Below are 27789 nucleotides of genomic sequence, written 5' to 3' on the forward strand. Positions count from 1 at the left end.
TCCTGTCCCCCGTTCCCTGACCCCCTCAGGACGAGTCACAGCCTACAGATCAATTCCTTCTCTGGTAGCTGTCAAGGAAATAATAGATATAAATAATCCAGTGAAAAAAGGGGCACCCTGGCTTGTATTGTCCCTGCTCTCAGGCTGAGGACAGACTGCTGGCTACCACATGACACGGACATGACAGAGAGGCCACATCTGGATCCGGCTGGCCTGGGGTTTCATCCAGGCCACAGCTCTTGGCTACCAACCAGCAAAATACCCATGGGACAGGGAACACACACATTTTAGATCCAAAACTGGTGCAAAAGTACACTTGGCAATCTGGGTGTAACTAGTGTCCTAGGATGATTAAGTAATTTAGTATCTGTCACCCGCGTTCTTGGGCCCTTCCTTCCCACCAGAGCTCAAGTATGTAGAGTCCCTACTAAATGGCGGACCACTGGAGTGTAAGCTACAGTCAGCGCCGAATCGGGACCCTGCCCTCGGCACAGCGCCCCATTGCTGAACACAGGACAGACGCTTCCTAGGCCAGGTGGTCCTCGGCCTGCCTTGTCACCATCGCCACACCACGAGGGGATTTCAACCAGGTCACGGAAAAACATGAGCTAATTTTGGTGCATAGTGTTTTCATAATTCACTTTTTCCGTGAACTTTTTGAAGACCCACCCCCACCCCATCCCCCTATTTTTTCCTTTTGTTCTCTGGATTCCATTTCTTTGCTTCCCAAGGCATGACACTGAGGGGGAAGAGCTATATAGGAGAAGAAGGAAGGAGTGCATATGGTTACTAACAGTTCATAAAAGTGTGAGATTACATAAAATTAAGAACTAATAGCTTTACCTTGCTCTTATTTTCTGAACAATTTTGATTTCTGAGCCTTCCTAACTTAAAAATAGCATTTGGAAGTCTGTTGGGTGATCACCTTTAAAATTACTTTTTATCATATTCCAAACACATAGATGACTTTCAGTAATGATTCTTGGAAGCGAAATACAAGAGTATTTCTCAGGGACCAAATTTTTACTCCAACCCCTCTGACACCGGTCACTCCAGACTTCCTTGAGTTAGATTGCAAATGCCATCAAGAGACTGAATCTTCTGCATTCATGGAGGAAGTTTTTAGCAATGTCTTCAATAAGATTTCCAGGTAGCAACACAATACACAGAACTCCTTGCTAAATTTGAGCCTCAGATAAACAACATCTCAGCTAGAAGTGTCTTGTGCAGTATCTGAGATTCAGTTTTCTCCTAGTGTTTTAAACTCACTCAACTTGATCTGAGTTCAAGTTTAACTGAGTGTCCCGGGTCTGACTCAGCAGCCCTTCTCCCCATTGGGCTTCCAGGGACCCTCAAGCATGCGTCACACCCTCAACTTTACGAATTAAAATATTCTAAAAACACTGTGGGGGCAAGTATAGCTCCATTGGCAAATAAAAAAATACTAAGGAGAGGGTTGGTGTTGCGGCATAACAGCTTAAGCTGACACTCAACGCCGGCATCCCATATCAGAGGACTGGTTCCAGCCCCAACCGCTCTGCTTTCCATCTGCCTGGGAAAGTAGTGGGAGATGGTCCTAGTACTTGGGCCCCGGCAACCACGCGGGAGACTAGAGCGAGGTCCTGGCTTTGGCCTGGCCCAGTCCAGCCCCTGCCACTTGAGGAGTACACCAGAAGATGGAAGTTCTGTCTGTGATCAGTCTGCCTTTCAAATAAATAAAATCTTAAAAAAAAAAAAAAAAAAGATAGCAGAGGGTTACACTTTAAGAACAGTCACGTGTTTGGCACCAGCTGCAGACTGCTTACGGACTTTGGAGGACACCACTCCTCTGACGGTCAGACAACTCGAACTCAGAACCACTCTTGCAAAGGTAACAGTCAGTTCCCTACCCACGCATGGCCACTGCTCTTGCAACAGTAACAGGTCCCTACCCACGCTTGCAACAGTAACAGTCAGGTCCCTACCCTACCCACGCTTGCAACAGTAACAGTCAGGTCCCTACCCGCTCGTGGAGCCCTGGCCCCTCCTGCTGTCGGCGCCCCATCAGACAGAGCCCTTCCTCGGAAGCCTCCCTGAGGACCGTCTCGCTTCCATCTCCACACTTAATAACGGCTGACACTACGTGTTGTTCGAGGGAGAGCTACTAATTAGTATGAGTTTTGTCTTTTAAAAAATAAAGCTCAGGTCATTTAAAAAAAAAGTGCCTGACATTCCAGTATGCCTATAAAAATTCTGTGAATCTGCACCAAGTGGCCCTCCTTCCCCGACTGGGGACACAGGCAGCAAGAACGGACGGACCAGGGCTGGACGCCCGCCTCCAGTGCGCGGTCCCTGCTGCTGTCAGCCTGGTCGTCCCATGCCTTTGTCCCAAGTCCGCTGTGTGGAGCTCCACCCAGCTCACAGGGACGACAGTGGTGGCTGCACAGGTTACCTGGCGTGTGCCAGGTCTCCGTGGCTCCACATGTGGCCATGCGCTGCCTCCTGGACAGGCGCTGTCGGCCTCTGGCCCAGCCTCCAGCGTGGTGGCCCCAGCCTGCGCTGCGGAGCCGGGAGCGCTCCTTGCCTGTTGGGCCTCAGGAGACGTTGCTGTCGCACGCACGTTGCGGAGAGACAGCAGAGGAGGCTCTGCCCGAGTTCAGGAGCCAGAGGCCCATTCTTCCTCTTCCGTTACTGTCCTCAGGCACAGCTTTGTCTGCATAAAATCGCTACGTGTGACAAGACAGGAGCCCAGAAATGACCTTTCTCGCTGGGCGAACGCAGTCCGTGAGATGCTGAGTGAGCATGGACGGCGTGAGCACGCCAGTCATCAGGCTGGGCCACCTCGGGTGCTCACCCCTGCTCCACCTGCCACTCAAGGACGGCTGGCTCCCGGGGGCGGGACCTGGCTGGCTGGCAGGGGGCGAGGCCGCGGCGCAGGAGGGCCAGGCCAGGGGCACGCTCTGTGGTGGCAGGTCCCGATGGGTCCCAGAGAAGGGAAGCAGGGCGTGGGCAGGGGCGGGCTGGTCTCCACGCGGGTGCTCACTGCCGCTGCCCAGTGGAGGAAGACCCTGCCAGATGTGTCAGGAGTCTAGCGGGGCTGATTCTCTCTAGACTAAATCCATTTTGCTTTCAGTCCCTGCCTGGCCAGACTTCCCGTCCTCGTCTTTAAGCTGGGCAGCTGGACACGGGACAGGAAGCGCCGGCCGTGTGACCTTGACTCACTATCCCTCGTGTTTGCTCGGCTCCGTGGCGCGGCCAGAGCCAGGGCTGGGCAGTTACTGCGTCTCACCCTTGCACGTGTCGAGAGCAAAGTTCCTGGGAGAGCTGGGGGCTCGTGTCAGGGCTGCGGGCCAGTTACCCAGGCTTAGTCACTCCAGTGAGCAGGATCACTTCCCATATTCCAAGGCATTCACTTAGCATTTTCACACCGCGGATTTTATATTCCTAATTGATGCGTACGTGGTATTTTAATTACATTACCTCTAAAATGTACTTCCAGTGGGAACTGCTTATCCTTATTGTAAGTGGGAAGCATGATCATCTTTCACAGATGCAAGGTAGTTACTGAAATACAATTAACCAAAAGCGAGTCTGGGTTACGTCCAGGCAGATCTGGCTGCAAGGCGGAGCCCTGGTCTAATGCCGGGTCTCTCTGTCCTGAGGACTGGCACGCTGCAAGTTCAGGGAGCCCTGAGTGACAGCGCCACACGGTACTTAGCCCTGCATGTGATCAGGAAAACCCAGAGAGGGGAAATGCAGAAATCCCCGCCACACACCTCAACACTCCCGCGGGCGGCGGCGTCCCGGGACTGTTATCCACCCCGTGTCCAGGCTCACTCCCTCCCCCAGGAGGCAGGGCTGTCGCAGGCTACACGGCGTTTAAGGAATAAACAAACGGCCATCAGGACGGCCGCTGATCAGCTCTGTGGCGCCTACAACTCCACCCAGACTGTGATAACGTGCGCACACAGCTCCTCGTCCCCGCTGGCCCCGGAGCCTGCCCGCTGCACAGTGCCAGCGCCGCGCTGGATTCGGTTTCAAGTTCATTGCATCTCTAACGTGAATCCGTAACGGCATGGCGTCTTTCTGGTGCGTCTGTAATGAGCAGATCCTCGGGAAACGTGGGGACAGCACACTTTCCCAGACGTCCCGAGCCATAAATCGCTACCATCCTCGCGGTTCTCACTGGGAGCCTTCCTCTCGCTTCCTACTGTGTCCACAATTCTCGAGAACGCGCGGACCTCTCGGGGTGGGCAGCAGTCACACCTGACCGTCCCTGTCCCGGGCCGCGCCCCCGGCTCCGCTTGGGGAGACACAGGCACGCGTGGGCGTCGGCTCCGGGCGCGGGGCAGCCCCGCACAGGGTCTCCGGCTGTGGAGTGGGGGCGGCGCCCCGGGGGACCGGCCAGGTCTAAAAATAGGCCCAGGCCTTAGAGGGCGGGGCGCAACCCGTTACCGCGTGGCGGTGCGCGTGTCGGCTCCGGCGGGTGCACACGGGCCGGGGCACACTTGCTAGGGCTGCAAGGATCCCGGGTGAAGCTTCGAGGACACGCGAGCCCGGGGTCACGAGGGGTGGGCCGGCCGCGGAGGCAGAGCCCCTGCCTGTGCGAAGACGGCGGCGCTGCCCACGCACCCCTCGCCCCCGCCCCGGCCCGCGCCGAAGGAAAGAGCCTTGGAGGGTCCCGCGGGGCAGAGGGCGCGGGGCGGGCCCGCCGAGGGGACGCCGAGGACAATGGTAGCAGACGCGGTGGGGCTGCAGGGTGAGGCATGGCGCGGTGACACACGGGAGGGACGCACAGGGTTGAGTCAAGACCACAGACACAGCCAGGGACAGACAGCAGGCGGCGGCAAACATACTCTGGGCAGGGCCGCCTCGGCGTCGCGGGAACTTCCACGCCAGAGTATATTTGGAGCACACGAATGTCACAGTCCACGTGACAAGGGCGCCGCCCGCCGCAGGCCCTCGGGGCACCCGCGCATCCGGGACCTGCGGCGCGGGCGGATGTGACATCATCACGGCACCAGGGGCAGGGAGTGGCGGGAAGCGAGGGCGTCAGGGATTGGTTCAAGTCAGGGGGGCGGCGTCATGAGTCAGGAAAGGGGCGGGGCTTTTCCGGATCACATCACACAGTGCCGGGGTGGGGTGGGGGGCGGGCGAAGGAAACAGAACGCGTGGGAAAAATCATGAGGTTCAACAGAAAAACAAGGCAGCAAATGGAAATCAAAATCATAAAAAGGCATGGTCGAAACAACAGGAAGCTCGATCCTTTGCGAAGATTTCCGCACAGTGCTCGTTGGCGTTGCCGCGTCAGCCGTGGCGTCACGCGTGGCCAGCAGCGCAGCTGGACGGGGCAAGGCAAGGAGCCGGGGCACGACAGTGGTCATGGGGAACGCCCGTGCAGCCACCTCTGCCACCATTGCCTGACACGTGACTGCTTCCAGCCCGCCAAGGCCGGTGCCAGGCTCTGCGGCGCTGCGTCTCTGGACTATTCCAGAGGCTGCATCCCCACGGGCGCGGCAGCTGGAGACGCTGCGGGCCACCCGCTCCGGGAGGGAGGAGAAGTCCCTGGGAGCCATGGCGCGGGGCTGGCCGGGGGTCGCCACGGCTGGCTTCGCCCCTTGAGAACCGTCAAGATGGCCGTAGCTGAGGTCTGGAGCCACACAGAACAAACAGGGCATCTGCTAGGGCCCGGGGCTTCTCCTCTACCTGGTTCTCTCTCTCGGACAGCTAGGAGCAGGGATCCCTCCCCAAGAGGCCGATGAGACAAAAACTGCTTAAAAAAAAAAAAAAAAACCCGAGATTTGCAGCAGGGTGTGTTCACAGATGGGTAAAGAGTAAAATGAGCTCAAGACGGGACGGAACCGGCTCCGGCCTCACACTTTGGCCCGGCAAGTAGGGCAGCAGGATGTTCGGCGGTCTAAGGAGCCGAGGAGCAAGAAAGGGAGGCGAATTTAGCAGGCGAGGCTGGCCCAAAAACATTCTGCAGAAGTGCAGGCGGGAACGTGGCCACAGGCAGCTCTGGGAGAGAGTGAGCGAGCCAGGGAGTGAGAGCGCGGCTGTCTTGCAGTCTCAAAGCCCAGACTCCTGCTTGGAGGCTCTCTCGAGAACGTGCAGGAGCGAGCAATCCTGAATGGGGCGAAGCAGCACCATAACTGGCCTTGTCAGCCTGGTTTGCAGGCCCGTGTTTGGACAAGGAAAGTCCTCTTCGGTGGCAGCTGCGGCTAGAGTAGGACGTGTTAGCAGAAGCAGCACGTGGCAAGGAAAAGAGGACATTTCCTGCCTGTGGTGCCGAAGAGAAGGCAGGGGGAATTTAGGACAGTCCGCAGCGCAGCCCCTTCCCCCCAGCGTGGCTTCCTGTCCGTTCCCGATGCATGGCAGCTCTGCTCGATGAAGGGACACATTTTTGTTTGAGCTGCGGTCCCCTCGGGTGGTTCCAGTAGGCCTGTGGATGCCGCACTATTCTAATCTGCACCATCCGAGGGAGGGCAGCTCCCCGCCAGAAAACACGGCCCTGCACTCTCTCTTCACTGCTTTGCCGCCTGGCAGCCCTGGCTCCCACCTCAGAGCCAGGGGCTGGGGCGCAGAGGAGCCCAAAGCACAGAATGGACCAGTGGGCGGGACTGCCAGGGGCCACGCCTCCCCTGGGTGGAGAGGCTGGGGAGCCCCGCCCCCCCTGGGTGGAAAAGCTCAGCAGATGGCTTTCTGTTTTGTGTGGTTTCTCCATGGGCAGGGAGTAAGTTAGGCGGAGGCCTCACACAGAGGCTGGGGATGCAGCCTGTTTGGAGCGGTTTGGGTTACCGTGCAGCCCTGAACGGTGCTGGGCTTCGGCTGGAAGCAGTCACATTGTCCTCCCAGCTTCCCCCTCCCTCTCCCCGCAGAGGAAGAGGGATTCCAAGGCCTTACCCTTCTTGTCTTGGTGGTTATGGGAAGACACTGGCCCCAAAGGGTCCGTGCTGCCGGGTGGGTGGTGCAGCTCGGTCCAGTCGGGCACCCCTGCCCTGGACTCGTGGCCCTCTCGAGCCGCCGCGTCGGATGTGGTGCTGGGCAGGGGGGAGCCGGAGCGCCCTGTTCCAGCACAAACACAGTTAGGGGCTGTGTCCTCGCAGACACCAGGCGCTCTGTTCCCCCTCTGTGCCTCTGCTCTGGGCCGGCAGGCGACGCTCACACTGGCCCTGGGGACAGTCAGGCTTAGGGGGTGGGGTGAGCCTGTGAGGACAGTGACCCGTCCCTTTCAGTGCTGGGAGGGCAGAGGGCCCGACGTGGTGGTGTCCCTCTTTGGACGTCCCTGGGTAGCACTGAGGTGGTCTGTGTGCACTCCCAGCCACAGCTTGTCAGTGGTGCGCAGGGTGGTGGCACTGGAGGGGCTGCTCCCTGACTGACAGCTCGGCTGTGGAGAGCCCTCCCATGGGGTTCCCCACGGGGTCAGGGGGTTCCAACTCAAGTGTGCAAGCTTTCCTCTTGCCTGGAGGAGGCACTATTGCCATGTCCCTTCCCCGGCTGGGGCCGGGGTGGGGGGGAACCCCACAGCTGCATTCCCATGGCCCGCCCTTCTGTGTGTGACTGCAATAAACTGAGTTTCACAGTTTTGTGACTCACTTATGCCGGGTTGGTTCCGAGGCCTCACTAACTGACATGACTCAGATTGGAAGAGGATGGAGCTCTGAGATAGAGTCATCTGCCGCAGGCTAACAGCACAGCATCGGCCACTGCAGGAGTTGGGGCCTCTCCTGTGAGCCCTCCCTGTCGCTGGCCATGTACCAGGTGCTGTCACGATGACTTAAAGGAACCCTGTCACCTGCTCTGGTAGAAGGAAAACATACTCTCCTATCGCAACCTCTTGGACAATTTATGAAAAAGACACCAGGACATTTGCATGTGTCATGCTTTTTCTTGGCAGAGAGCAGGACACCCAGCCACTAACTGCACCAGCTCCAGCCTCAGGCTGCAGCCCCCTCATCCGTGATATGGGGAACACTGCCCCAGAGATGGGTGACGAGGACCGACATGCTGCGGCTTCTTGTTAAACAATAATTCCTGGAGTTGGACTCCCAGGAGGCGTGAATACCGCAAATTACAGACGCATGTGCAAAAAAGAAAAAATGCTGCTTTTTATCTTTTTAAGATTTTGCTTAGCAGAGAAAAGCAAGCCAAGTGGTTCATCTGGGCTACGATGGCGTCTGTGGAACCAGCGTCCTTAGCGCCAGCACAGAGCTCTGGGACCAATCAAGAGGTCTTCTTCTGCAGGAAACTCATTTGGCTGCACACGGCAGCTTCACATCCCACCACTAGGAACATGCTCATTTAAAATTCCAGGAATGCTGCTTGCTTTTACGTTTCCGGGTTTCGGATCTCATCAAGCTGATAAATGCACAGGGTCAGGAAAATCAGCCGGAGAAATGGAAATGCAGAATTTCCTCCACTTCCCTTCTGCTTGCGTTGACACTTAACCTGTGCTTCCCACTTTTGAATTCGAGATTGTTTTAGTAAAATAGATGGTCTGCCTAAGAGGAAACTCAGCCCCAAGCAAAAGCAGATGATGAGAAACAGCTTTGTATGGAGCCGGGAAGAGAGAGGGAGACCAAAAAACTCCTCCCTTCCAAGTAGCACGAATTTCTTTGACCTGAATTGATAAGCAATTTGAGCACTTTCCATTTAACTGTGTTCCAGGGGCCGATTTTATGGTAATACCGCAAGTATGGTTTGGGGAGAGCATTTCTTAATACGGTAATCTAGGGGGAATGTGCGCCCCAGGGACACATTCTCTGTAGAAAGATTTCCTGGCCCATATGCTGCGAATGCATGGAAAACTCATTGGTAATGGAAAGCTATGGCTACGAGAGGAAATCGAACGTGGGCCAGATGGTCTAGCGTTAGGTAGGAAATGTCTGAGCAAGCGTGAGAAGCAGACGCTCTCTCCCTATCGCTACAGTTAGTCACGGACCCACCACACCCCCCCTTGGTTATTTGTAAATCTAGAGAAACCATGCATCCAAATTATTTGAAAGCGGAGAAAAAAAATGGAGCTGCACGAGGCTTGGGAGCTTTTAAACCTGTGCTTGAGGACAGAGTGCGTGTGCCGGTGGAGCCCGTGGCGAGCTACAAAGAGAAAGCAGCATGTGGGTGTCTGACACTGCGCAACCTGGAGAACAGAACGGAGCAGCGGGCCTCAGCCTGCAGTCAGAGCGAAAATGCTACAAGGAGACCACTTACACTCCCTCTTAGAATCTGATTTTAGAGGGGCCGTTATTTTCATATATTTGTCACCAAAATAATGCCACAAGAGTAGGCCCTCAGCTGTGGAAGTGGTACTGTACGGCAGTAGATTTGGAACCACGTTTTTGTCTTGTCACTCCATTCCGACCAGTGGGACTTACGTTGTAATATTCTTATGAAATATAAATCACTATATTGAAAAAGGTAACATCAGTGCATCATACTGTTTCTCTATATCTACAAGTTAGTGTGATTCCAGAGGTTAGAGAGCCGCCAAACTACTCTATCCTATTAGCAATGACTGTAGCCAATTAGACACACAGAGAGACACTAATCAATACGAGAGAGGAAGAGAGCGGGGACTCATCAGGGCCCAATTCACTAAACGGAGATCTTGTACACGTAACAGGCTGCACCAGCGCCTGTGCCAGGCAGCACGCCTACACGCTCTGTTCTGGAGTGGGCGGTTCTGATTGTGAGGGTCGCCCTGTGGGCCCGCGTGTGGGACACGCACAGGACGCAGAAAGGGAGAGTGTGGCTACCGTGGACTTTGGGATTGGCTTCCTTGTCTGCACGCTGGTCCTGCCTCTGTTCTCACATATCCGGTGCCTAGGCCAGCGCCTGCGTGGAAGAGGCCCCCAGGGAGGTTTTGCTGAATGACTGCTTTTTATCTATTCTGGGTCTGTTAACTCTGAAATAAGCACCTCTTGCAATGGTTTTTGAAAAAAAAGTCTCCTATATTTTTCTAAGTAGTGTCTGGGCCAGCCCTCATCTTGATGGTTAATTAATCATTTAACCGCTCAATACGGAATAGATTGAGCCTGCAGTGGACAGCGGCAGGCCCTGGAAGGCAAGTCTTTTAGCTTCTCACAGAAACCACTGCCTGAGCGCCGAGGACAAATGGGCACCGACCTTGCAGGCGTCCATAGGGGAGAATTAAGAAGGACTTTTCCTTTTGTAAAGGACTGGGACCCACAGCTCAGAGACCGATCTCGCTTCATGAAGCGGACCCTGCGGTTCAAGTATTCTGTGTGTTGGAGAAATGAGCTGGAGAGTGAGCATTGGTCTTAGGACAGTGGACAGCTGCCGGGAGGCTGCTGGTTCAGTGAGATTCAGCACCTGGGTTCTCAGTCTCTGACCAAGATGATGCGGTTATGGGAGAGGATGGCAGAGTGCGACACTGGATAAAGCAGACGCTACGTGCCGTTACCATCCCAAGGGCAGGCCAAGTTCTCCGCCGTGCGCCTCCTGAGCAGTCTTTGTCCCGTCCTTGCTGTTCACTATTCTGGTTTGAATCACGAAAGAGGCCGCGCTGACGGGCACCAGTGCTGTGGGCTGCCCTGCCCCACCTGAGAGCCCGGTCAGGGGAAGCCAGGCACCGCCTCCCTAGCGTGCAGCTCCAGTGTGTAAGACAATCATGAAGACTTTGGGAAGGGCTGTTAATTTCATTTATGCTAATTCTTGCAGGGCGCCAGCATAGACACAGAGCTATTAAACACATTCGGAGCCGTGTCGAACTGTTTCTTATGACCTTGAATCTGAAAAAGGAAAGTTTTCTTCTCCCTCCTTTTCTTCATTTTTTAGCCCTCCTGTATTATATCCTTCTAGGTGAGGGGTCTTCAAAAACATTTGTGGAAAATGCATATTTTGAAAAACCTATGCATGGGTTGCTGAATTTTTTGCATCAAGATAAACTCGCCTTTAGGCTCCACATTTCCCTAGACTTTCTGCAGGCCCTCATGCTTAAAGGCTGTCCCAGAACTGTTGCCGCTTGTGTATCTCAGACAGACAGACAGGACGGTGGCTGTGCAGCAACGAGACGAGTTGTTCCTGTTACCATGCAGAAGCTGGGGTTTGCCATCAGACACACGTTCTGTGCACTCTCTTTAAAGAAACACACGGAGAGGCGGCCCTGGTAAATATCTGGCGGGACTCTGAGATGGCAGTGGAACGGGTGCCCCGCATTTCAGCTGTTGGCACAAAGGTTCAGACTATGCTGTGTATGGCGTCTGGAGCCCTGTTCAGCACAGCACTTGTGTGTTTCAAACCAAGAACAATGGGGCTGGATCCTGTTTGCACATCACTTCCACCACGTCACTCTTCCTTGTATACGTACTGAGGAAATCGCACTGAGAATCTGTCTCCAGATTCATGGGCTTTGTGAGCTTAAATTTCAGTGGCCCATTTCAGACGAGACAGGGCAATTCTGCCTCATCCGAACTCGTCTCGGCCCCGCGGAGGGTGCTGTGCTGCGGGCCAGGAGTGCTTGTGCCTTGGGCCTAAGCACCATTCTTTTATCTTGGAGGCACCCATGGCTAAAATCCATTTCTTTTCCTTCGAGACCTCATCACATATATTCTCCGCGGTTGGCATATTTCATGTTGCGTGCATTAAAAATTTAGAGCTGAATCGCCCACATCAGCCGTCTCATGCGAGCAGAGTGATTTCTGAGGCATTGTGAAATCTATAAATAATTTTAGTGAATTGGGGCCTCGTGTAACAAAGAACCTGGCCCATGAAGTTTAGGTATTAGAACTACAAACTACCACAGGGTGAGTGACTTGAAGAACTGAGAGAAAATACCCCATAAACTGACCATGCACTGTGTTGTAAGACATTTCATGATCTGGTGGAGGAGTTGAAATGTCTATAAAAAAAAGGATGCGCATCAAAAATTAACTGAAAGAAACGAAAGGTTTGCAAATACTCAAGAGGATTAGTGAGACAGGCTGTCCCAGATGGAACATCAGGAGACCAACGTCCTCCTTACCGTTCAGGGCCACGAAGGAATCTGAAAGACAAGAGGGGAGAAGGTGACTCAGCGCGCGATCCTGTGGGTGCCGCTCACATGCACGACCCCGGAACTGGTGCCTGTGAGCCTACACCCGCCCCGCTCGGTCTCACTTCATGCCTGCCCGTCTTCCACCCAGTGAGTGTCCTCCGATCCACTGCCAAGGGGCAAAGCAGTGGAAGTGAGCAGAGGGAATGCAAACTGGGATTATCAGAGATTCTGGGGGTTTCAGCCGAGTTGATACCGAGGGCGACAGGGAGGGATGGGTGTCAGAGAGAGCTCTTTTCTCCTCTCCTTTTACCCTCAAAACCGAGCGGGGAGGGACTTTTGGTCTCAGCAGGGTTTTAGTTTGGAAATTAAACCAACAGCACATGGCCCCTCCTTGCCTCCCACAGACACACGTGGGGCGCCATCCTCCCTCCGTGTCCAGCGCTGCCTTCTGGGAACCCCCATTTCCCCAGTGACCCCGCCCTCTCTGCACACCTGTGTGTGAACAGGTGTGTGCGGCAGCGGCCTGGCCTCCCATCCTGAGCCAGCCTTGGCAGGGCCTCCGCAGGAGTGGGGTTCAGGGTTGTAGACCCATTAGAAAGCACCCAGGCAGGTCTGGGGCTGGACCTTCCAGGCTACCCTGCAGGCAGCGGGGCCTGCTGAGGGTGTCCCCTGGGCCAGACATGCAGGGGCAGCCTCCTGGTATAGTGGAAGCTGTAGAAGGAGGCAGGAATGGCCACCTTCACCTTCGTCACTTTTCCTGATCCCACCCGGATTTACAGCCTCGTCTTTTAATGGGTGCCATACCCCCAGTTCAGGACGATCAGATGAGACTGGTTCCGTAAGGCCTTTCTCTCATCTCTCCACCACACCCCTCATACACACCCTGAAACCTGTCTCAAACGCACCAAGGTGACCCAGGCCACAGATGAGACCTCCAGCTCTCTCACAGAGCAGCCAAGTGCACCCCACACACAGCACATCTGTGGTGGCACTGTCTCCTGTGCTGATGGCTAACTCGTACACTTTGCACGTGAAGACAGAATGAGTTTTTGTTTTTTTTTTTTTTTTTTTTTTTTTTGCCAAAATACATTTGCAAACAAAACCTACATATGGCAAAGCACTTGAAGGTACTCTGCCCACAGCCCCCCTCAAGTGATGACAACTGATCTTTACAAAGGCATGAGTTGGAGAGTTAGACAGTCGATGACCCCTTGGAAGGAAATTTTGGTCCTCGTGCCTCAAAGACTTAGCGTTACATCCAGGGAATGAGTATCAGCTAAGAGCATGGTCCCATTCTGAAGCAAGCTTCTTGAAGTCCAGTGTGTGAGACACTCAGAATCACAAACCACACGTCTTGCAGGAGTGTGGCATTTTTCTTTGAATTAGCACGAATACAGTATTTTCAAGGAGGTGTGGGTGTTAATCAGGACACAGGACAACTGGGCAGATTTTTGACTATGATCTTTTATATCAAGTTCTAACTAAAAGGTTAACATTTAATAACATTTTAAATGAACCCTGAGATTCACACAGCAGGTTAATTCCTCTGAAAAGGTTACTTTGAATCATTTTGTAACAGTGTGATAGTGCTGAGATTTCTTTTCTATCACAAGTGGTAATGTACATAAATCTAATTTAAAGAAAAATAATTACTCTTCTTGTTGATAAGTTCAGGAAGAATACAGCAGTCTCACTGAATTAAAAAAGCTGGAGTGTAGTGATCAATCTTTTTATTATTTGGCTGGAAATTATAGTGTATAAGAATGTGTTAAGACACAACAATACTGTCATTTTTGTAATGGAAATGCTGATATAACTTACTGTTTGCTCTAATTAATATTCTGTAGAGCGAATCCGCTCCACAGCCTTCAACAATGAGGTAGGTGCCAGCACTCACGGCAACACTGACAGCACTGGCTCGCTCTGTTTCCCTCTCTCCCTCCCTCTCTCTCTCTCTCTCTCACACACACACACACAGCTGGCTTTCTTTGTATGTAGAAGCTGATTTCTATTGTGAATGCGTGTCCCAGTGTCAGCTGCTCTCAGAGCCACATGTGGGCTATTGTTTCTGGGCCACTCGGCAAAAGCATCTGAGCCCCAAGACACAGCTGGCAGCAAGCGGCACTTACTGTGACAGTCTCCCAGGCCGTCGGTGTTGCCACGCTCTATGTCCTGCTCGAAAGTCAGTCTGCGAGGGGGGAGAGGGACAGACAGAAACAGATACCGTATGTGAGTCGTGACCGGGAAGGAGCTGCAGTGTCACTAAAGCACACAGTGTGATAGATCGAGTGGCAGGTGCAAACGAGAACTAGACCAGAGTTTGGAACTTCATCCTGGACGTTTATAGAAATGAGTCTGAGGGGAGTCTCTGAGGAGAGGGCCTGGTGCAGGCCGTGACTCCAGGAGTTACTCAGCAGGTCAGGAGCTTGTGGTTGTGCGCATCCCGATCATCTTGTGGACACTTGCAAGGTTTAGATGTTAACATGCACCTCGCATAAACAACACAGACGCTTGCGGATGCCAGTATTTTCCTCTTGACCTTTTCCTTCCCCTCCTACTCTCGCCCTGCTGAACTTTGTGTATTTCTTTGCTTAGCAGGGACTTGTACATCCCAGGGTCTCCGGGTGCAGATGGCCACTGCACTTGTGGGCTAGTGAGGGGCCAATGCTTTGCTGCCACCACCCAGGTAGCCCTCAGCCCCCGTGCTCCCTCCCGTGCCTGCTCCCTTGTTAGGTTACAGCTTCACAGAACCAATCGTGAGGATGCTCATGCTGGGTTTCCAGAGGCACAGGACACTGGTCCACAGCAAGGCTGCTTTCTGAGGGAGTGTGTGTGTTCCCATGGCAACGGAACTTCCACCTGCATCTGCCTCAGCCAGCTCCTGGGTCACACCTTGATGGAAGGATCCACCGTGTTTGTTTCTGCTTGGTCTTTGTTAGACTCACGCCATTGTGCGCAGGGGAGAAAGACTTCCGGTGGCAACAAATACCAATGTCCCTTGCCCACGGAAGCCCACGTCATCGAGCGCATGTTGTGTTGGGGTGGGAGGTGACTTCTTGTGTGATTTACGCTTGAATTAAACCAACCAGTCTTACTCCCTTTGGCCACAGGGTAATCACCAAAGTTCTGGGTCAGCTGTGGGCTGAGCGCACTGCGTCTCATGGTCCTTCCTCCTCTAGCTCCCACGGACAGACGCAGGTGCTCACAGGGCAGGGCGTCCACCCGGCTACGGGCAGAGCCACCCTGATGACACACAGCAGCCAGATTTCCAAGTCACACGTTGCGGCCCGCATGGGCTCTGCTGTGGGCACGCAGGTCCTCCAGCTGTGCCAGAGACAGGCATGAGGCGTGGCTGACCAGCTGGCCCAGGCAGCGGCTGGAGAATGGCCATGCCCAGACCAGCCACCTCGCGAGGAGCAGGGGCCCCGCTGTTCAGCGCATGTGCGTGGCGAACTGGACGTGCACGCCCTGCTAGGAGCACACATGTGTTGCCGACTCCTCTCAGCACTGTGCGCTCAATTAGGAGAGCCGGCTCCGCCGTGGCTGGGCTGCCCCCTCGCTAACCTAATTGGTACCCGGCTGCTCCTCTCCACGGCGGTTCTCAGACCGTGAGGATGAAGGCAGGCTCCTTCTCATCCCTCTCTCCAGGACATGCTTTGAAGCCCACTGTGTTTCCTTTCTCCGTGTTTCTGAGTCAGTCCGAGGGTGATTAAATCTGCCCATGTGATGTGGTAGGGTCGCCTTGCTGAGGGCTGCGTGGAGCGGGGCGTGTGTGTGTGTGTGTGTGTGAGCTCAGCCAGCCCTGCACCGGAACGGCCACTCTCCCCGCCCCGCGCGGGCCCCGTACCTGCTGCTGGGTGACAGATGTGCACAGGAGCCTCCTTCTTTCACCCACCCACAGTAGGGGTCTCTGGAGGCGATGCAGGTTCTGTAGGAAGAGGAGGCCTGTGAGCTGCCGGGGTCCCCTCTCAGCCACGTGGACATCCTCTCCACCCGCGAGGCAACGGTACCTACTTTTTGCACTTGCCGTGTCGCTCGCACCGGCCGAGGGGCACCTTTATCACGCAGGTGGAGAAGGCAACGTACAGAGAGCTGCTTGCCTGGTCCAGCTGCATACCCATGATCCTCCGGTCCTCCACGCCGTCATAGCTGCACCTGGAGTGGCGAGGCAGGAGGGCTGTGAATGGGCTCTCTCGAGTCCATTCTCTTCATTCTGCCACCGCCTTCACACTTACCTCCCAGCCCAACAGGACACAGAGCCTTACGCACAGGTGCGCACGCGCCCATATGTGTGTCTGCAGGAATGCACGCAACTGTTGGCAAGGAGCAAACAGTGCTTGTTATGTGTTTCAAGACTTTTACAGGGGTCAGTGTTGGTGTAGCAGGTTAAGCCCGCCACCTGTGATCCAAGCATCCCATAACGGTGCTGGTTCGTGTCCTGGCTGCTCCACTTCTGATCCAGCTCCCTGCTTAATGGCCTAAGAAAAGCAGTGGAAGATGGCCCAAGTGCTTGGGCCCTGCACCCACATGAGAGATCTGGAAGAAGCTCCTGGCTCTGGCCTGGCCCAGCCCCAGCCATTGCAGCCATCTGGGGTGTGAACCAGGGGATGAAAGTCTCTCTCTCGCCATCTCACTCTCTGTGACTCTTTACAAGCAACACGAAATGGGACCTAAAGATGCATGAAAGCTAAGTCTACCATGGAGTTCTCTGACTGAAAGGGGCCTCGATGGCTCCACAAAGCATCAGCAAGACAGGAGGCAGCCCGCACTCACTTCTCAGGGTTGTAGACGCTCATCTCCTCCAGGAAGAGGCTGTCATTTAGGAAGCCGCCGGTTCCTATCCTGGCCAAGAACTTCAAGATGACTCCCTTCTCAGATCCCAGGAAAACCACAGTGTGGTTCTGGTAGGGGCCCGCGGCCGTGTCCACTGCGATCTTGGTCAGGCGGTATCTGGAGAGACAACATTCAGGTTTTAATCCCTCCAACGGCCCATCATTAGAGAGCGCCTGGGCCACTTCAGACGGTCTTGAGGCAGCTTTCAAGTGAGGGCCTCAGGGAAAATGCACCATCTGTGTAACGCGCTCAATGGCGCCGTCAGTGCGGCGCGAGGGGAGGAAGGGGGTAGGTGTGCGTGCGGAGGGAAGTTCCAGAATAAACGGCCGTCCAGAACCATCCCAAACCACTCTTCAAGGACCCCTCCCACGGGCATCCAGGAAAGCCCGGTGTCCCCCACCCCTGAGGGGGTAAGAAGTAACAGCTGAGCCCTGTCAACACTGCATTCACATCAGTGAGAGAGGCACTGGCTCCGGTCCCGGTGTTCTGTGCTGAGACACAGGGCTTGCTCGGCAGGGTGACAGACCGCAGAGTTTTCTGGGGGTAAAGGATGGGGAGGTGGGGGACCCGCGGCACGGCGCACAAACTCAAGGCCGAGCTGGTCCCGTGGGCTCTCTGCACACCCTAGGCCAGTTGCCAATGCCTCTGCTTGCAGGGACCACACCCACGTGGGCCCTCCTGTGGGTCACTGTGGGCACCATGGTGAGGCCGAGTGCCTTCACAGTACTCCAGTATCTTTCAGGGAAATCACGGCACAACAGTGGTGGTCAAGTTCAGGAGCAATGCTGCCTGCCACGACTGGACGGTACCTGGGACACCTGAGTTGTGTAGAAATAAGCTCTAAATAAATGCAGGGCACAGAATGCCTCACCCAGCAGGGAGCCACGTCCCTCCTGTCCGCCCGCAATGCACCCAGAGTGGCCTCGGAGCCAAGCGGAACAAAGTGCCCGCTTGGCACGTGTGCACCTGTCTTGTCACTGGCACTGTGGCCGTGGGGGTGTGGCGGCACCTGCCCAGCCTGCCAACATCTCCCAGGTGAACCCGTGCCCGGGCCTGCAGGGGGCGTTAGCGGCACTCACAGTGTGGGTCACTGGCAGGTTCTGTGAGCGCCCCGCACCCACCTGACCATTGTTCTCAGGAACCAGGGCCTGTGGATGATGGAGGGCACGGCCTCGTCCATGAGCGGGTGGGTCTTGATGAAGTTCAAGGTGTCGTCAGGGAACTCACTGGACGTGGCGTATTTCTCCAGGGAGGAGGAGCCTGCACAGCAGCCTGGCCTGAAACAAAGCAGGTGGGGAGGGGGGACTGACTGCACGCCGTCTGGCAAAGTCTCCCGCTGCTGGGCTTCTCTGAGCTTCTGGCATGGAGGGGAACCAGCCAGAGGCTGCCAAGAGGCCGGCAGTGAGATGTCCCTGGGCCACTGCCTGCCCAGGAGCAGCCTCCGCCAGTGCCGTTCAGCGGGCAGAGAGCACAGGGGATTTGCGTGTGAATCACGCGTTTGCTTGTTTGCGGCAGGTTTGAGAGGCCAGGAACCCGGAGCCTGCTCTCCCAAAACTGAATGGCGACTGGGACAGCGACAGCTTCCAAGGGAAACACTATGGAAGTAGGAGTGAAGGGACGTCGCAGCCGAGCCAGGTAAGGCCGACCTGTGCAGACAGGCGGGGAGACGGGGCTGGCCCGATGCTGTTTCCAGGCACCAAGGAGCCAGGCTCAGAAAGCATCGTGGTGTGCAGGAGGACGGGGCGGGCATGGGGAAGCAGGTGGGGTGCACCTGTCATGGACAGACACACACCCCAGGCGTGGGCCTGGTGACGGGGGAGCCTGACTCTCCACACCAAGAGCAGGGCGTCCCCGTGTGCTCCCCACACCCTGCTGCCTGCCTCCATAGGAGGAGGTCAGAGACCCCAGGTGTGGCTTAGAGGGTCTCTCTGAGGTGTGGACACCTGCTGTGCCAGTGAGTGAACAGGCAGGTAACTCAGGTGCCAGGGGAACCTGTCCCCAGGAGAGTGGGTCGTGTCATCCAGTGCAGTCAAAAAGGCATGTGGCAGGGTGCTGTGTTGGGGGAACTGTAGGTGGGGGAGAGAGGAGGAGAAACAGACGCTAAGGCATGGGGCTTCCTTGCGGACGCACGGGCGATCAGTGGGGGAGGCAGGTGCGCAGGTGTGGTTCTGTGCAACTGGTGGCAGACGCTGTCTGGGAGGTGCAACCTGTGGACTCCCACAGTACTCCTGACCTCTCTAGGCCCTGTGTCCCCACTGCGGGCCAGTGGGCCAGTGGGCCGGCTGCATCAGCTGCCCAACCCGCCCAGGTGACACAGGGCAAACGGCTCACACAGGGGAGAAGCAAAAGCCTACAGAGTGGTGGCTCTGAATGTACCAAAGGCCACCCTGGGCTATGTTAGAGGGATGAAGGCAGGTGTCTCTCCACGGCCTGCCCGTCCTGGCGTTTGTGTCTATGTGGATGGCACAGAAGACATTGGTGGGCAGGCCACAGGACTGTCACCATCAGAAGGGCAAGCGTCACCATGTCTGGAAGCTACCACCAACCAAATAAGCGCGCAGGTACCTGGGCTTGGGAACTCGCTCATCAGGAACCGGTGTCCAGGTGGAGTCGGGGGACTTCTGCTCCTTGAATCTCCCGGTGAAAACGTTGGCGATGTCCACCATGTCATAGGCACAGACCGCGGAGCCGGGGATGCTGGGACACGGCATGTTACACACATGGTTAGCACACACGGCTCTGCATGCAGCACCCCACTGTGAGGGGTCCTAGTGCACAGACATAGCATTTCTGCCAACCCGATGTGCACCAGGACCCTAAGGAATGGGCAGTGGCAAACTCCCAGGCACCACGGCCCGGTGACCTGCTTCAGCTCATGCAAGAAATGCGGCGGAGCTGCTGGGGACAGAGCTCATGACTTCCCCAGTGTCTGCCACCACCAGGAACCCAGAAAGACCTGCGCTGTGCAAATCGGCATCGCGGTGCCCCAGTGTGCACAGCTCCCTGTTCAAACCCAGCTCGCGGTGAGAGCGTGTGTGGCGGACAAACCCCACACACCCCATATTAGTCACTGCACCTCCACGTTTTTACATTCTGTTTATTTGCTAAGACTCAACAATTTCAGGCCCTTAGAACACCAGCAAATAATTCGTCATATTAAGAACACCAGCACTTGGCAAATAAATCGCCGTGTAAAGTGATAACAATGACCATGGTCCCCATGTGTATTCACAGCCTTGCCTGGTGTTTCTCCCATCACGGGTGGGAGCCATGGGGGATGCACATGGCTGGGCGCACTGTTTACATGTGGGCCCACATTTGGCTTTGACTTTGGTTGCTCCTGATGCTGATCAGATCAACTGCAGGCCCCGGCTGGCTTTGAGGCAGGTGCTGTGACGTGGCCTTGGGCACAGGGGAGCCGCACGAGGCCGGGCAGAACAAGCAGGCTTGGGCTGGTAAATGCTGCACGGATGTGGACATCCCTTCACAATGACTGTGAGAGTTCTATGCCGTCTGTAATTTCATAATGCGGTTCCTAAAGTCTTACTGATGAAGCAGGATTCGGGCAGAGGACGAGCGCCTGTTTCAAACGAGGTAGCTGTACAGGCTTCACGGTCTGTAGCTTCTATGTGCGTATTGTTCATTGAACTGGTATAGGATAGTGATCCTTATCTGGGAATTCTCTGACCCTAGCATTATTTATTTAATTAAAAATAATTTTATGTAACAGTTTTCATTTATTTGAAAGGCAGAGAGAGGAAGACAGGGGGTGGAGGGGTGGGTATCTTTCGTCTGCTAGTTCAATGGCTGGGGGTAGGCGTGGCTGAAGATGGGAACTCAGTCCAGGTCTCTTATGTGGGTGGCAGGGACCCAATGACCCGAGCCGTTGCAGGCTGCCTCCCGGGGTCTGCATTGGCAGGAATGCTGGCATTGGAGGCACGGCCAGGACTCGGCGCCCCAGCACTCCGACACGGGAAGCAGGCACTGTAACTGCCAGGCCAGATGCCTGTCCCTGGCAACTTAATTTTGTGAGCCCCTCTTCACGCATCTCCTTTGCTAAGAGCAGGTGTACACGCGCACCTTATACGTTAGAAACAGGACAGACCCTGCCTGGAGTATCTTAGGATACAGTGCAGTAAGGAAGATCCCCCAAGGCTTTGCACCCGTCTCAAGGTTTCGGGCTCTTGTGACACCCTTTCTTCTTCCCTACCTTCCTTCCCATTCTTTCGGTGTGCGTTTACGGGGTCCCTAACCTAAAGCATTACGTGCCCCCTGCGCAAGTGCCCTGCCCTCGCCAGCTCAGAGTCCGGCACAGAGGCCAGCGTGACAACATCAGGTTCAGGGCCATCTGCTGAAAGCAGACGGAAGGGACATCCCCAGGTCCCAGGGAGGTTACTCCAGCCGAGAGCTGGGCAGGTGCAGGGTTGCCGTGAGCAGGAAACGAATGTTCAGGCACACGGGCCTGGCAGAGGGCAGTGCGTGAGCAGGGCTCAGCTTGTTCCAGAACCGGATCTCAGAGTGTGGGGGCGGGTGAGCTGAGAAGGGGCAGGACCGGACCACAAGGGGCTGGTGCGCCACGCCTGGGGCTTGGGCTTTATTCCTTTGGGCAAAGAGCAACCCCTAAAGGACTCAAAGAATCTGCCACCGGCAAGGTAGCAGGTGCGGAGGACGGGGTGCGGCAGCATGAAGCCGAGGGAGTAATACCAGGGAAGGGGGAGGTGGGGTGTGCTTCCGCTCTGGCCAGTCCGTCACTATTTTCTGATGTTGCTGCACAATGATGGTGTCTGTGACTCCGTGTGCATCTCGGGGGCACCGAGTGCCTGTTTAGTAAGACACTCAGTGTGGCATCTGTAAGATGCAGGAAGCTACTGCTACGTCCTAATCACCAAGTACCCCATGCCCTCAAGCGCCAAAGTCCAGCTCCCTGCAGAACCAGAGCAGGTAAATGGAAGATATTGTCACAGCTGGATCGCGTCCCGTCAACCCCAATCCAGCAGGGCCTACTTACAGGTTACTGTTAGTTTATGGACAAAACCCAATGTCAGGGTCAAGTGTCCTTCAGCTACAGACGGTGAGCAGCAGGTGTGCACACCGCGTTAGGGGAACACCCGCCCTGGGAACCGGGAGCCGGCAGGAACCGCGGAGGTCAGCCCTGGGGGGCGGGGCGGGCTTACCTGTTGTAAGGTGTGGAGAAGGTTGCCAGGACGACGTCACGGCCGTGGATGCGGATCACGTCGGTCACGGCCTGCAGGATGTTGAAGTAGAAGTGCGAGTCGCCGGGCACGGAGCAGTTGAGGCGGGCCTTGAGGAAGGACGTCCACTGCTTCTCCAGCACCCGCTGGGAGCCACCCATGTCATTCTTGCACACCTGTGCCACGCGGGGGAACACCACCTGCAGGGGCAAGCACGCGGGCACCAGCCCGTCTTTTCCAGCTGCTTCTCCTCCCCAGCAGGCATTCGCGATCGAGAGCAGAGACGGAGGAGAGAGCGCGCGTGTCGGGACAGCCTTTGTGGAAGATAAGGCCGTGGCACTCACGCCACGCCGTGCGCCCCTCAAGTCAGCCTGCAGCCACGCACCCCGCTTGGTGCCGTGCTTCCCTGCACGGAAGCACGCTCTGTACGCACGCCTCTGCCCTCCTCCCACAGTCAGTTTGCTTTCTTCTCGCAGGCCGTGCTGCCATTTTATTTGTGCCTGCCAGGATAGTGACCTTGATCTACTTTCTGCTACGAAAAATAAAAACCCCTGCACTGCACATGTTTTTTTTTTTTTTTTTTTCTTCTTCCAATGGAGACAAAAATAAGACTGAGTTTGCACAATGATACTGGGCGCGTACTCTCTAAGGAGCAACCCAGTTGACGAAAACAACAAAACCGTTGAACTCAAACAGAAAGGAAAACTATACATGCAATCAGGAAAGGAGCCCGCCGATGCTGTGCCCGGGAAGTGTGCAGCAGGCTCTGCGGGAGGCTGCCTGTGACTTCACACTGCTCAGTGCCAGCACCCACCGGGGGCCGCCGAGAGCACGGGGTGGTGCTGCACCCCCTGGAAACGAGGGCCTTCCCGGTGCGGCTGTGGCGTCCACGCAAGGCCCTTCAGGGCACACAAGCGCACAGGCAGGCTCTGGCCGCGCTCACCTTCCCCATGCTGTTGTACTCCACGGCCATCTCTCTGAAGAAGAAGTAGATGTAGTCTCCGTGGTCCACCGCTTGCACGAAATATGGTTCTGCAGGTGAATGGGGGGCACTCAATGGGTGACACGTGACACACAGTCAAAGGGACACACGCGCCGCCCATTGCACGGGCATCAGACACTGGCTTCACACACCCAGTGCTGGCCACGCAGCAGGCCTCTGGCCTACGGGTACCTTTAGAAGTGCTGTGGTCCACAGTGGAGAGGACACGGGTGTGAGTTCCATGTCTCTTCCTACAGTGTAGTGCCCACAGCACAGGGAGCTGGGGCACATGGCCTGGGAGCCCTGACCCGCAAGGGCTGGGCATGGCTTATTTCCTGTTCCCACCGCCTCCAACCCTTGGATCCTAAGCTGAGACTGCACGGCCGGGGAGCTGAGGGCAGTGCCTGCTACTGCGGGGGTGCTGGTGGTGCTGCTGACACCCCAGAGACTCGTGGGCGGGGACAACAAGAGGGGATTCCATCAGCGGAGGCCAGAGACGCGATTCCCACCTTTCTGTCTGTCGGGAGCCATTACTGAAATGAAGCCACAGTGTGGTCTGCGTGGACCACAGAGCGGTCCCCCTCCCCGCTGCCTTTGTGCCACCCATCGTCCGTTCACCTTTCAGCCACTTGGAGTCATGCTTCACGGTCCGCAGGGTGGGGCTGTCTCCCAGACTCCGGTAGATGACGGCGTCGATGGCCAGGAAGTCGGTCACTGTGGCCGAGTACAGCTTCCCATCTGGGAGGACACAGAGAGGGGGCGAACAGGGTAGGGGAGGGCGGGCAGTGCCGACATTCTCAGCCCGCTCTCCTGCAGTGGGCAGCAGAGACCGCCCAGTGGGGAACCCTCCAGGAGTCGCTGGGCAGATCCTCGGCCCCCATGCCCGGGTGTTGCACATTGGGATCACGAGAGAGCAAACGTTTTTCATTTTTAAATTGCATGGCAATTTTCCTAAGCAGCAGTGGCGGCAGCAGCGCACGGAACAGGTAAACGAAAGGGGTTGTTCGCTTCACTTGATTGGATGGACCTTGACTGCAAGCTCAAGGCCAAGGGCCCAGGACACACCTACTGACACTGCACCTGTGCCCTGGACTGGGGGGGAGTCCAGGACACAGCTACTGCCACTGCACCTGTGCCCTGGACTGGGGGGGCCCAGGACACAGCTACTGACACTGCACCTGTGCCCTGGACTGGGGGGGGGGGTCCAGGACACAGCTACTGCCACTGCACCTGTGCCCTGGACTGGGGGGGCCCAGGACACAGCTACTGACACTGCACCTGAGCCCCGGACTGGGGGGGGGCCAGGACACAGCTACTGCCACTGCACCTGAGCCCTGGACTGGGGGGGGGGGGGCAGGACACAGCTACTGCCACTGCACCTGTGCCCTGGACTGGGGGGGGGTCCAGGACACAGCTACTGACACTGCACCTGTGCCCTGGACTGGGGGGGCCCAGGACACACCTACTGACACTGCACCTGTGCCCTGGACTGGGGGGACCCAGGACACACCTACTGACACTGCACCTGAGCCCTGGACTGGGGGGGGGGGCAGGACGCAGCTACTGCCACTGCACCTGAGCCCTGGACTGGGGGGGGGGGGCGGGGAGGGCAGGAAGTCAGAGCCGATTGCAGCACCAGAAATGTTAGTCTGCTCGGAAGTAACAGGTCCTCAGCCTAAGCCGCCGGAGAGAAGGCTCCTCCTCCAACAAGGCAGGTGAACTCTCGTTCCATCCCCGAGAGTCGCCGTTCTTTCCTACACCAGTCCTGAGGCTTGGCTGCGCTCTGCCAGTGTAGCTTAAACCACAGGAATTTGCCTCCGTATTTCTAAAGTCACAAACTGAAAACATTCTGATATGGGAGCTGCCAAGACCAAGAGGTGCGAGGCAGGGGGGTTCTGACTTCAAACTGCGCCCCCCACCCCCGCCATAAGAATTCATTCTTTTGGGAAGATAAGCTTGAGGGTGCACCCAAAGCAAAAGAGAATGAAGAACGCTGAACCTCAGCCTCTGAAACTCCTGGTTCTCTTTTGGATCCATAGTCCCTGTGCAGACAACCAAATGGCATGCTGGAGCATAGGAACACCTATGTGGAATTTCTGCCACATGGGCCCCGACGTGACCTCACCGATGTGTGACACGTCCTGTGCTGTGCTGGGAGACTTTGCCCGAGGCACCCGGACAAGAGGCAAGGCCTTCCTGTGCGAGACACAAGTACCGGGTGCATCTGTGTTTCATATGGCACAGGCATTCTAATCGCCGGATCCCCCAGAGAGTCAGAGTACTACTGTGGCTCTGCGGATCCTCCCGAGCTCCTGGCCACGGGCTGCACACGCACACGCAATGAGGAGAAATCGGGCAGTTACCTGCAAACAGGGCGACGTTGGCATGTTTTGCGTCGTACGGGCACCGGGCCATCCCACTAAATTCATCCCCAAAAGGTTCCAAGGTATCTATCTGAGGGAGGCAAGCAGACCTCATTACCAACAAGAGCAGTCTCAGCCCTGAAGCCTGTAGGGCCTGTGCTGTGCTGGGCTGCCCACACACGTGCTTGCAGACCGTCCTCGGAAATGTCTGCTGGCTTCAAAGCAGGAAACGGGCTGAGAGAGCCCGAGGCACACGACCAAGGTCCCACAGCGGGGAAGAGTCCGAAACGTGGCCGTGGCTGCTGGACTCTTAACCGCTACAAGAGATTCTCACGTCCTGTGGAATGGTCCAGAAATAAGCACTCTAAACCTAGGAATTTCAAAGGCATCCACAGGAAAAACCTCCCCGCTCCCCAGACCTGCCCCAACGATCTGTTGTCTTGGATCCTTCACAGAATGACCTCAGCTTCTGCTCTGTCTGTCTGTGCCCGAGCCATGCCCCCTCTTGGGACTGACCCCCAGCAGGACACACGACAAGTTCTTGGGGCAGCTGGCCGAACGTTTCGGCTTCAGGCAGGGTGCACAGACACGGGGCCAAGCAGAGCTGACGTGGCCCTGTGCACCTGCCTTAGGTCCCAAAGTCACTGCAGACTCAGGCATGGCGGCTCTGAAGGTGGACCAGCTTCCAATCACACGCCTGGGAATCGGGGCTCACGCAGGTCAAGAGCTGACCCCGGCATGGGGAAAGGATACACAGGGGGCTGTGGGTTTCCTCTTTTTTAAGGGTGCCCCCTTTTATCAGATGGCAGAGCTGCAGTGAGTGAACGCCGGGAGTAGGCAGGAGTGGGGGACTGGTCTGTGACTTGGGGAGGTCCAGGGACGAAACGTCCGCCTGACTTGGAGCTGCTCCTCCCGGGAGCAGCCTTGGGGAGGGGCAGCCCGACTCCCACACGAAGGCCCAGGAGGGAGCGCAGGTTCAGAGCCACAGTCGGCGGCTGCACCGGGGTTATCCTGGTTCTAACACGCTCGGCCTGCTGCCGCTCTGAAACAGTTTAAGTCAAGGCCCAGCGCAGAGGCAGAGACGGAAAACGTCTCGCGCTCCCATTCTGACTCCCGTCGGCACGGAGCTGGCAGGCCATGGTGGGGACTGGGCTTTTGAGTGGAGAACAGGGGTGGTTTTTGCTTTGCGTCTTTGGCCTGGGTCGGTTGATAAGCACTATGGACAGATGGAGAGGCCGCCATTCCCACATCACTGGCAAAGCCACCTGTCACCCTGCGCCTGTACCCCTTCTCAGAAAAGTGGACTCAGTGCACCGCATGGGGATGGGGGCGGGGCGTTCCTGTGCCTTCCCAGAAGCCTGGGCCCTGCTTCCGCCTCTGCAGGAGTGCTGGAACCGGGAGCAGCGGCGGCGTTTGCCCCAGGTGGGGCATCCTGGGAAGGGAAAGGTGTGAAGACTGAGCTAGACCACCGGGGCCTGTGCGCCACAGTGACAGGATGCAGAGGGGTGGTGCTGACGGTGGGAGCCAGCAGGTGGTGCCGGACAGCTCCAGCTGCCACCATAAGCCATGGAGCCCGTCTTCATGTACAAAGACTTGGTCTTGTGTCTGTGGTGGATTTCTTTGTTCCAGAAGTGGCTTCAAAAATGTTGTCTTAAAAGTCAGATTTACCTCTACTGGGGGATGCAGGGTGTCCCTTGTGTTCTGTGCCTGAGCTGAGTGCATCCGTGCCTTGCCCACCTGCTGCCCCCCCTCCATGGTACTGCTCTGTGCCTTGCCCACCTGCTGGCCCCCCTGCCCCCCGTGGTACTGCTCCGTTCCAAGTGTGAGATGGGGAGCCCGCACCAGCCTCTTGGTCACTGGACGATGAGTGACAGCGACTCCCTGGCGTACATCTATCTGCCCACGCCTCTCCCTCAGCCAGGGCCCGCTGGGCTCCCTGCACATGCTGGGACTACTCACAGCACAGAGCAGAGCCCCACCCAGCCTCTCTGCTCCGCCTCCACTCCCTGCCTGCAGGAGTGGCTGCCTGGCCAGGCTCTCACGAGGTGGTCTGGCTCTCCTCTCGCGGCTGATTACTCCTGAACCCTGCTGCCCTGGGTCACTTGGGCAGTTCCTGCCTTCCCTGTCCTGTCTGGGCCCTCTGTCCCTTTGTGTCCCTGTCACACTAGAGCCCAGCACCAGCAGCCGGGGAAGCCCCTGCAGCCCCCAGGCAGCTGCCTCCCCATGCCCTCTGCCGAGCACGCCCTGCCACCTTGACCTGGCTGAGCTCGTCCCCCTCGTCTTGGACCAGAGCCAGGCATTCATGCATCCACGGTTTCATGCACAGACATGACGGACCCAGTGGGAGGCACGGATAACCAGAGACGTGGCCCCTGTCCTTGTGGTGTCGGCCGGGGGATGAGGACAGCAGGGGCGGGGTGGGGGGGTGCCATCCACCTTCTCCTG

At 56.5% G+C, this 27789-nt stretch overlaps 1 protein-coding gene and 1 long non-coding RNA gene across 8 annotated transcripts in view; one reads left to right on the plus strand and one right to left on the minus strand.

Annotated features, from left to right (window-relative positions):
• Positions 1-27789, minus strand: part of SEMA6A (semaphorin 6A) — a 122276-nt gene that overhangs the window by 30894 nt on the left and 63593 nt on the right. For 4 of the 6 annotated variants that reach the window (XM_089334829.1, XM_089334831.1, XM_089334830.1 and 1 more), the window contains exons 7-19: positions 25345-25435; positions 23600-23719; positions 22943-23031; positions 21982-22199; positions 19373-19504; positions 17929-18084; positions 16748-16924; positions 15989-16129; positions 15822-15902; positions 14104-14162; positions 11963-11983; positions 11789-11839; positions 6883-7044 (exon numbers count right to left, since the gene is read on the minus strand). In XM_089334829.1, the coding sequence (XP_089190955.1) occupies positions 6883-7044; positions 11789-11839; positions 11963-11983; positions 14104-14162; positions 15822-15902; positions 15989-16129; positions 16748-16924; positions 17929-18084; positions 19373-19504; positions 21982-22199; positions 22943-23031; positions 23600-23719; positions 25345-25435 (1498 nt within the window). The remainder of the gene's footprint in view (positions 1-6882; positions 7045-11788; positions 11840-11962; positions 11984-14103; positions 14163-15821; positions 15903-15988; positions 16130-16747; positions 16925-17928; positions 18085-19372; positions 19505-21981; positions 22200-22942; positions 23032-23599; positions 23720-25344; positions 25436-27789) is intronic. The other 2 variants (XM_051844097.3, XM_051844098.3) reach the window with 2 other exon arrangements.
• LOC149126000 (uncharacterized) overlaps positions 1-27789 on the plus strand; it is a 43653-nt gene that overhangs the window by 10066 nt on the left and 5798 nt on the right. The window contains exons 2-3 of one of the 2 annotated variants that reach the window (XR_016235094.1): positions 18323-18442; positions 22258-22560. This is a non-coding gene — a long non-coding RNA (uncharacterized LOC149126000). Of the gene's footprint in view, positions 1-18322; positions 18443-22257; positions 22561-27789 lie in introns of those variants that run through there. The other variant, XR_016235093.1, reaches the window with a different exon arrangement.

Source organism: Oryctolagus cuniculus, chromosome 6, assembly GCF_051225735.1.
Source record: "Oryctolagus cuniculus isolate XC-2025 breed Fujian yellow rabbit chromosome 6, ASM5122573v1, whole genome shotgun sequence".
Classification (NCBI taxonomy): domain Eukaryota; kingdom Metazoa; phylum Chordata; class Mammalia; order Lagomorpha; family Leporidae; genus Oryctolagus; species Oryctolagus cuniculus.